The sequence below is a fragment of the Sesamum indicum genome, linkage group LG5 (assembly GCF_000512975.1).
Source record: "Sesamum indicum cultivar Zhongzhi No. 13 linkage group LG5, S_indicum_v1.0, whole genome shotgun sequence".
Classification (NCBI taxonomy): Eukaryota; Viridiplantae; Streptophyta; class Magnoliopsida; order Lamiales; family Pedaliaceae; genus Sesamum; species Sesamum indicum.
The window spans coordinates 6,652,183-6,662,022 of record NC_026149.1 but is presented as its reverse complement, the minus strand read 5'-3'; the positions used below and the strand labels follow the sequence as shown (position 1 = coordinate 6,662,022).

The following is a 9,840-nucleotide window of genomic DNA, read 5'->3' as shown; positions in this document are numbered from 1 at the left end:
GAATACATTCAACTAATATTTTATTTTTTAATAAATAATGTTAGTTTAGATTTAAATATGTTAACGTAGTTTTCAATCTAAATGAATTGTGTAACACAAAGTATACATTTATCTAAATTATTAATTTTCTCATCAACTAATTTTTTATTTTTTGTATTTCTCATATAGTGTTAGATATACACAAAATTGCTAAGGATTTACATATAATACTATAATTTTTTATTAATAATGTATTAAAATAGGAAAAAATGCAAGCAACTCCCTTGTGATATTGCAAATGAGCAAATTACATCCTTAAGAAAAATAAATAGCGATTTACCTCTATATATTTTTTAAAATACAATAATTTAACCCCCTGTGTTTTTAAAATGAAGCAATTTATCTCCTTATATAAGGAGGTAAATTGCTTTATTTTAAAAGTATAAAAGGGTAAATTGCTATATTTTTTTTTATAGAGAGTAATGTGCTTATTTTTAATATTATAAAGAGATAAACTGCTATTCACCCTATTAAAATATGAATGGGGGGTTTCGGGATGGCAGCTTGTCCACCCAAAACCCGTACCTCGTCCTGAACTCATCTAAATTAAAACTAAATTAATACCAAACCCACCAAACGAGACAGATCCGGGTCGAGTCCCAGTTTTCTGGGCCTATTGTAATCTCTAGTTCCAGAATCAAAACTGGCTAAATCTGTTTCAGCGCTCTGGTGAAGCCCAACTGAAAAGGCTGATTTTGTAAAGTCCTCCTTTTCAAATTTCAATCAGAATCCCGCCCGTTGGCTACTCATTTTTTTATTTTTCAAATTCAAATTAAACCCCAAGAAAGAAACAAAGTAGAAAAAAGGGAGAAAAAACAATTCAAAGAACACTGTGGTGGTGTGAGTAAGTGCGTGAAGATGGAGAAGATCTGCGTGGCAGTGAGGGTGAGACCATCTGCAAACGAGGAATCCGTTAATGGATTTCGCTGGAAAGTCGAAAGCAATCGCATATCGCTCCACGGATCCGACGGGACTCCTATTTCGGGAGTTTCCTTCGCGTTTGGTAAGCTAACTTGAAATTCTTTCCGTGTATGTCTTTTCAAATATTTTTGTGATTTTGATTTGACTTTTATCAAATACTTTTTTGCAGATCACGTGTTCGATCAGGAATGCAGTAATGCTAGGGTTTATGAGCTTCTGACCAAGGACATTATTAATGCTGCTGTAGAGGGGTTTAATGGTGGGATTCAGTGCATTAGATTTTCTTTTGCTTGAGTTTTATTGGGTTACTTTGAACTGGGTAGTTCTTTGAGCTGAAAATGCACGAAATATGCTTTACTGAATAAAAGAAAGTTGTGAGCTAGACTACTTAAACAGGACATTCGTGTCAATAGAATCAAGAGGTTAACTAATAGTAAACAAATTTTCAGAAAAAACAGGCATATAATGGAGCTCCACAGAGGTAAAATGGATGACCATTTCTATGCTGAAAGAAGAGGCCGACCAAAGCAATGACATCCTCTTTCACATAAAGACTTAAAGGAATGTTCAGATAGAAATGATTGAACTCTAACTAGTAGCAAAATAGTGCTTTTCTTTTATGGTTGTGCTCCTGTCGTATTAGAACTTTCTCCATTCACTTTTATGAAAATTTCAGATTGTAAAATTTGATCTTAGGGATGGTCTATTACAGGGCTTCTTGATTTTTCTTCTCTTTTATTTGCCAGGACCATCCTTTAAGTATCCCTTTTAAGTTTCTTTGCTGAACATAAAATTCCAACTATATAAAATCAGATAATTGCATGCAGGAACTGCATTTGCATATGGGCAGACAAGTAGTGGGAAAACTTTTACCATGAATGGTTCGGATAATGACCCGGGAATCATTCATAGAGCTGTCAAAGACATTTTTGCAAAAATTCAAAAGGCAAGATGACCAACTTTTGCCAAATTTAAAATTTGGTAGCATTGTGGTATACATAATAGGTTTCTGACAGAATCTTCTTTGATTATTTGTTTTAGACATCTGATAGGGAATTTTTAATTCGAGTTTCCTACATGGAAATTTACAATGAAGACATTAATGATCTTTTTGCTGTGGAGAATCAAAAGCTTCAAATTCATGAGAGTTTGGAGGTAGGTTGTGGTCAAATTGTCTATATTATGGCAAATTTCTTCTACTGTATGAAAGTATTGATAGTTGTTGCTCTTTAGCGTGGAGTATTTGTTGCAGGACTTCGGGAGGAAATTGTGAACAGTGCTGACCAAGTGCTTAATCTTATTCAACTTGGAGAAGGTATGACCTTGGATCAGAACACATTCGGAATTAGCATGCACTTGGTCGTCAGTTTCACTTATCGTTATGTTATCAAATACTTAACATAGATTTGTAATTCTTGGCAGCTAACAGGCATTTTGGTGATACTAACATGAATGCTCGTAGTAGCAGATCACATACAATTTTTAGGATGGTATGTTGTTTATTATAGAGGAGCTTGGATCAGAAGTTGCTGCTTCTTATAGACATCTGCTATACTTACAAATTGTGATTTTTTTTTCATGAGCCAGGTAATTGAAAGTAAAGGAAAGGATAATAAATGCAATACTAGTTCAACTTCAGATGATGCTATTCGTGTCTCTGTCCTGGTTTGTAGTTATCCCCTTGATCTTTTCCTACTTCAACTTATTGGTTTCCTTTGTTAAATTAAAGGTTAAGTTTCACATTTTTTAAAGAATTAAAAAAGCTACAAATTTAAAGAGCAAAGAAATATTGCGCTTAAGGTATTTTTTAAACCTTAATATTCTCAATTAACTTGTACGATTACAGCTTCCATTGTCCAACTATGTAACAATTGCATTTCAAATAGAAATTGCTGCAGTAAACTCATCAGGTTGATTCTTTTTCAGGAGAAATCACCCAACATTCAGTTAATTTGCTTTTCTCTTTCTTACCATATCAGACTCGTGTCTCATTTTCTTAAATTTTTCTTACTGCTTTCTGTTCTTGGAACTAGAATTTAGTTGACTTAGCTGGTTCTGAAAGAGTAGCTAAAACTGGAGCTGGGGGAGTTCGTTTGAAGGAAGGAAAACACATTAACAAGAGCTTAATGATTCTTGGTAACGTGATCAACAAACTGAGCGAGGGTGGAAAGCAAAGGTAGTTGCGGATAACTTAACTGTATAAAAATAGTGATTGATGTTTACTAACTCATCAATTTCTTATGCAGGGGTCATATTCCTTATCGTGACAGTAAGCTTACTCGCATTCTTCAACCTGCACTTGGTGGAAATGCAAAGACTTCAATAATTTGCACTGTGGCACCAGAAGAGGTGCTTAACTGTTGTTCATATTTCAGTTACATCAACTTAAGTATCATGTTTGATGTGGAACTCAACGGTATATGTAGATACACATAGAGGAGACAAGAGGGACACTTCAGTTTGCTAGCAGAGCAAAGCGGATTACCAACTGCGTTCAATTGAATGAGGTAGAATTAAGAACCTATTGCAAATATGGCTTGGGCTAGCTCTTCTTTTGTCATTTATAATACGTTCTTGCGGATTTAGTTTGCTGATCTTATCCATACTTGTCTTTCTTGAGAGTGATGATTGATGCATCTACATTGACCAAACTCTAAAATAACCATTTTAATGAATATGTCCATTATCATTTGGGGCTTCAAAGACCTGCATAGCAGAAGTCATGGTTTGGACTGATTGGGATCCAACTTCTCCTCAAAGAGGAAGGTCAAATGTTAATATAGCAGATATTTAAAGAAGAAATCAAAACAAAAGAAAGCCTTCCACAATTTTGGTGCCAGGGGTATACAAATAAATTTGGCTTTTTCTCCCGAAGAGGCGAAGAGGTCATATGTGTCAACTTCTCAGGACTGGGATAACACGATGAGGTTCAATGTTGTATTCATTTCATATTCCCTACTTTCTTCTACAAGAAAATTTCACTTAGAAAATGACTGGCATTTCACGTACTGCATAGTTGATTGATATTGTTATTTAGTACTTGCTCCAAACTAGAGAGTTCTTGTTTTCTTTAGAATATGTATATGTTGTGATCCTTGCTTAGTGACCCTGAGAAGTAATGATATGTATGAGGGCAACAATAACATAAGAGTTGATTCCGTGATATTTTACTGGAATCTGATGTGGAGCTGCTTTATGTGTGAAGATATTAACAGATGGCGCCTTGTTGAAGAGACAAAAGCAAGAAATTGAGGAACTACGAAGGAAACTTCAGGTACCTTGATTTTTATGTGTTACGCCTATAATACAAAGGGTTAAGTTAACTCAGTAATACCTTCTGTATAGGGATCTCACGCAGAAGTGTTGGAGCAAGAAATTCTGAAACTGAGGAATGACATGCTGAAGGTAGATTTTTCTGTTGCATGTTTAGAGTTCTGAATATTTCAGGTCTTCTACTGTTATATACTTCTTTATCCTATCATCAGTATGAACTGGAGCGAGAGAAGCTTGCCGCAGAACTAGAGGAGGAAAGAAGATCACATAGAGAGCGTGATCAATGCATTAGGGAGCAGCAAATGAAAATTGACAATCTTAGCAATCTGGTGACTTTGTCAGACTCTGACAGAAGCTCATCCCATGTAAAACTTTCAACTCATTATTTGAGCTATATTTTGTTTCTTCTCAAAATTTAGTAATAATATTCTCTATTGAGCCGAGTGAACTCGTGCTTGTATTCCACCAGCCTATTTTTATCAAATTTGAAGCAATAGTCAGGCGAGTCTTAAATGTCATTTTGATATTTCTGAATTGGCTTAATTCCAATTGCAATTATAACCGATCTGATTTATATGTTAGGTTTTCATTTTCTTTTAAAAATGTGCACTTATATTTTTAAAATTGTGCAATATACAAGGGATGTATCTTATGGTATGCCTAATTCCCCCCTTAAGGTTTGAAGTCAGTTAACAAGTTCCTCTTCTATTAGATGCCAGAATGGAAAGACGTGGCTCAGCAAGAAATCTGATTTAGCTAAGGTTTATATGCTGTCATCCTCTGAGGTGTAACCAAATTATGCGAGAAACATCAATGCTAGCTATTGTGAATTCAGGGTGGTGAGGCCTAGAGCCTCCTGACCATTGGGGCTCACGAACCACGAAGTTATACTTCTGGATTGTGCCTGTTAATGCAAATTGCTCATGTTCCATATTGGTTATTCTCATTGATTGAAAATTTGAAATTAATGCTGGTTTATAGGATGGTCCCAAAGAATCTCCTCAAGATGGAAGTACAAATAGTCACAGCATGTCGCAAGAAGATGCTTTTAGTACCCCATGTTTTAAAGCAGCTCCTAATATGTTTGTTGCTAAGCGATCACACTACTCAACACTTCAAGAGTGTAGCCCACTTCCAGATACATTTGAAGACTTTGCTGATGAAGATACATGGATGAGAATGAATAAAGGTTATATACCTGACCTTGATTCGCTTCATATGACTCCTGCAAGAAAAGTTCAATCATTTCCATTTACTGAGGTAATGTACAATTCAATTTATTGGCGTTAGTTTCTGCTCTCAGTTAGTACTCTCTAAATTGATTTTTTTATTTTTGTATATTTTGTTACCTAATCGGTAAACATAGAGTTCAATCTACTCAATGGGTAGAAAAAACTTTCTTCCACATTCTCGCAGGTGTGCTGTTCTACTTGTGATATGACAATCCTGGGTAATGTTCATTTAGGTACTTTAAGAATTGGACATTCATTTTAAAGATATAGCATGCAACCACACTGTATAAACAATTTTCGGTCTTAAGCAATTTTCTTTTGCTTCTGTGAGCAAGAAACAAAGGATATTGTGAAGCCCACGTTCCATGACCATATTATGACCTGGAACAAGTATATTTACTATCAACAAGTAAAGCACATTATTATGGTCGAATTAGTTCTCTTCAATGTTTTGTTCCAAAGAAATATCACCTTCCTCATTCTTGCAGATTTCTGAAAGTTGAAGAGGAGTTCTGTTAATATTTTTTGAGAGATACTTTTGTCATAAATAGTATTAAATGTATTCTATATAACAATATAAAAAATTGCTTCCAGTTAATTTGATCAGTAATTTCAAATTCTGGAATATGCTATATCAGTTGGGTAAACATGGTATATCCATTACAGGATTGCTCAATGGAGACTAGCAGTCAAGAGATAGAAAACCTCCATAGACAGCTAAAACTTATCATAGAGGAAAGAGATGAATACAAGGTTTGTTCATGCTTGCTGGTAATAAATTTCTTACTGTTCTGTGGAATGGCTCTGTCTAGTTCAAACCTCAATCCACTATAGTTCAGCTTTCTATTTGCTAAGTTGATCAGATGACTCACATACTCTTTATATTCTTCATCTTATGCTTAATGTATGTTTTGCAGAGGAAGTATGAGGAACAGATGTCATTCAATAGCCAATTAACAAGAGAAATATCTCAACTCCAAGAAGAGATGTTGCTAATTCAAGGAATTCCTCAAAACCTACATGAGACTGTGACAAATTGCAAAGAAATTTACAAGGATGTTTGTTCTATTTTACAGGTGACACGCAATATCATTTTAAATACCATAAATTTGACTGTAGGGAGAATTTCCCTTAAACTGTAATATCTTTGTAATATTTGTCTTCAACAGAACTTTATAGCCGATGAGAGATCTGCAACTGCTCAAATACTCTCTACAACAATTGAAGTTGGGACAAGCCTGTTCTCAACATTAGAATCTCATCTGTCAATGGCAATGGATGGTAACAGACCCTCGCACATGAATGATTACTCTGTGCGAGAGCAGTGCAACATGCTCCATCAGAAGCTGAGCAGCACAATTTCTTCTTTGGTATTGTCTGATGCATCAACTCTACAGGATGAACGTAGTGAGGAATCTGTTTACAGCAGCAAAATTAAGGTAGCTGCCTGGTCACATATATCAAGATCTCACATGCCAATTTTGTTATTTTTCTCCATCCTGACAATTGGATTCTGTTTCTCCTACTTCAAGCTCATGATCTCAGGTCATTCCTGACTTCTTTTATGATGGTTAATCTCTATTATTTGCGTGTTTGATTCATTGCAGATTTTGTGAATTATCTGAATTTATACTATTCTTTGTTGTTTTCAATCTTGGTTAAATCCATTGGCTTGTAGCTGTGCATATATTTTAGTTTGTTAAGGAGTCTATTGAAGATGCCTTAATACTTCCCGGACTTATAGCCAACCAAAATAAGTCATGGGTGCACTAATGTATATCCTGTCATGTAACACACATCCAAATGACACATTCTGTAAACGATTATTTGGGGCTTAAGTTGGGAGAGGGAGTTATTTGTTTGATGGTTGATGATCCCAAGAAAATTATATAATTATTAATGGGACAAACCAGCTTGTACAAACTACTCCGTCGCATCAAGAAACGAAAACCTATTAATTACATTGCTGAAGTTACTGAAAAGAGTATCCTAGATGCCGTTCAAAGAAGCTAGTAGAATGTCCTAGTAAGTTATGTAAAACTACAAAGTAATGGTAACTTTTGCGAAAATAAAATAGATGGCAGTAAGTATGAAAAATTTGTCCTTAGGTCGATTAAAAGCTTGAATTGACCATTTTATTTCTAACAATTTGAAATTCTGAAGTACTCTTCCAGAAAGTTGACTAGGGAATTGAAATGGAATAAAATATGAACTTTATGGATGACAAGATCAGAAATGAAGATGTGAGATTAAAGTAATTCTAAATACAAACTGTAGGGATTATTTATGGTATTTACTAGAAAAGATTGTCATTAGTTGAGAGTAAAATGGTGGAGTCATGTAAACAGATATTTCTATGAACCTATCATGCATAATAAGATAGTCATGAATTTTCTTCAGCCTTTGACAAAATGTTTGTTGCTGTTGCCTTTGTTTTTTATCTGGTTGAACTCTTTTATGATGCTAGGTAAACTGGACACGTAAACAATCATGACTTTATATCTACCAATTCCTGATAGGTAGTCTTGGTGGAGTTTATGATACACAGTAAACTTCCTGTTATTTTGATTAAGACAAACGTTTTTCATCTATTTGTGACCATCTCAGTAATCAATGAGTCAGGAAGTGTAGGCTGCCTTACATGATAATCACTGTTCTCTAAAATCCTGTACATGGTTTATGAAGTCTACATCACCATTGCCTTTCTACCATAACCTCTTTTCAAAGAGGATTGGCGCAGAGCCTTGCCTTTCATATAAAGTTAACATCTTTCCTGTATTCCAGTATATTAGATATAAATATGTGTAGTAAAAAGTCTATCCGTCATTCTGAAAATTAGTTTTTGATTTTGACAAAGGGCACATTGGGAAGTCAAATTGCTTGCTGGAAGCAGGGACTGGAAAATGAAGTCAAAATTATCAAACAGAAGTACAATGACTTGGAGAAAGAGTTGGAAGCCAATATTCAGCTTCTAAAGGTCTCTGAGGGAAAATACCATAGCTTGGAAAGAGAGTTCCATCTTCTGAAAGAAGATAGAGATGCAGTACTTCAAAGAATCTCCAGTTCATCTCAAATGCTTGCACAAATTACTGGTCAAAAGGAGAGAGCTTTAAAGGATCTGAATTCTGAAATAAGGAGGAGGAAAAAGCTTGAAGAAGAGATAAAACAGTTTAGTATTGCATTTGCACGTCGACAGACGTCAATAATCTCCTTCCACAGCGACTTCAAATCTATACTTGACACCATAAAGGCGCAGAATCTTACTTCATTATCCAAATCTCATGGATCTTGAAAACAGCAGGCCTGCTGCCTCCTTTCTTTGCAGTGATATTGATGCTTTCGTAAAGCACGACTTATTTCTTTGGTTGTCTGTAGTATACTTCACTTCTCAGATATTTATAGTGCATGCTGCATGTGTCTGGCAAAAGACTGGGAATGTTTGTTATTTACCAGAATGTAAGATCATTAAACTGATGTATCCGGGGTGAAGCAAGTTCATTGCAAATACTTATTGCTTTAACTCTGTTTCACCAGTTTGTTAAGGTGCAAATCTATTCTTTGATGAATTGCTAGTCTTTGCGGGAGATATTATGCTGCAAGTGGTCTGGCTGTAAAGGCCCGTCATAATCTTCTTAGATCAACCCTTTGATATTGAAAATGAGCACATTACCCTTTATGAAAAAAATATAGTAATTTACCCCTCTATACTTTATAAAATGAAGCAATTTACCTCCTTTATAAGGAGGTAAATTGCTTCATTTTAAAAATTACAGGGGGGGTAAATTGTTGTATTTTAAAAAATATAGGGAGGTAAATTGCTATTTATTTTTTAATAAGAGGTTAAATCGTTCATTTGTAATATCACAAGGGGATTGCTTGTATTTTTCCGAAAACTTTATGATGGACTGATTATAACTAGGGTTGCAAACCAGCCTGTGGCTGAAATTTTAGGCTCAAGCTTGCTCATGAGCTTGAGCTTGATTTTTTTTATTTTTCTTTTTTGTTTTTTGTGGAACAAATTTGACAATATTATATGAAGGTTGTGTTGTTAGTATTTAGATTGAGAATTAGAACTTGAGTAATAATTGGTTTGACCACTTAAATTTTTGGATAATAAATGTGAAAGTACAAAATATGAATAAATAAATAAAAGAAAATTTTAAAGGCTTTTTTATTTGAATATATGATTTCATAATTTCTTGAGGGCATGTTTACCATCAATAGTGGATTATATAGAATGATATCCTGTAATTAGTTTGTATATGTCATGTTAGGGGTGCAAATGAGCTGAGCTCGGCCAAAATGTAAGCTCGAGCTCGACGAGTCTGCCTCAAGCTCGTAGTTCACAAACCGAGCTTGTGAACACAAACTCGAG

The 9,840-nt window shown here is 34.8% G+C and overlaps 1 protein-coding gene across 2 annotated transcripts; it reads left to right on the top strand.

Moving 5' to 3' along the window:
• Positions 796-8,939, top strand: LOC105162183 (kinesin-like protein KIN-7N). 2 transcript variants are annotated; one of them, XM_020693702.1, is made up of 18 exons: positions 796-1,042; positions 1,130-1,219; positions 1,788-1,906; positions 2,002-2,115; positions 2,194-2,275; positions 2,383-2,450; positions 2,548-2,625; positions 2,994-3,136; positions 3,207-3,309; positions 3,387-3,467; positions 4,166-4,234; positions 4,306-4,365; positions 4,446-4,598; positions 5,215-5,493; positions 6,132-6,218; positions 6,383-6,541; positions 6,635-7,010; positions 8,323-8,508. In XM_020693702.1, exons 1-18 carry the CDS (start codon positions 898-900, stop codon positions 8,370-8,372), a joined length of 2,256 nt encoding a protein of 751 aa, XP_020549361.1. In that variant the 5' UTR covers positions 796-897; the 3' UTR covers positions 8,373-8,508. The 2 variants fall into 2 exon arrangements, with proteins under 2 accessions (XP_020549361.1, XP_011078452.1); XM_011080150.2 differs by having other exon boundaries at positions 798-1,042; positions 6,635-6,904; positions 8,323-8,939.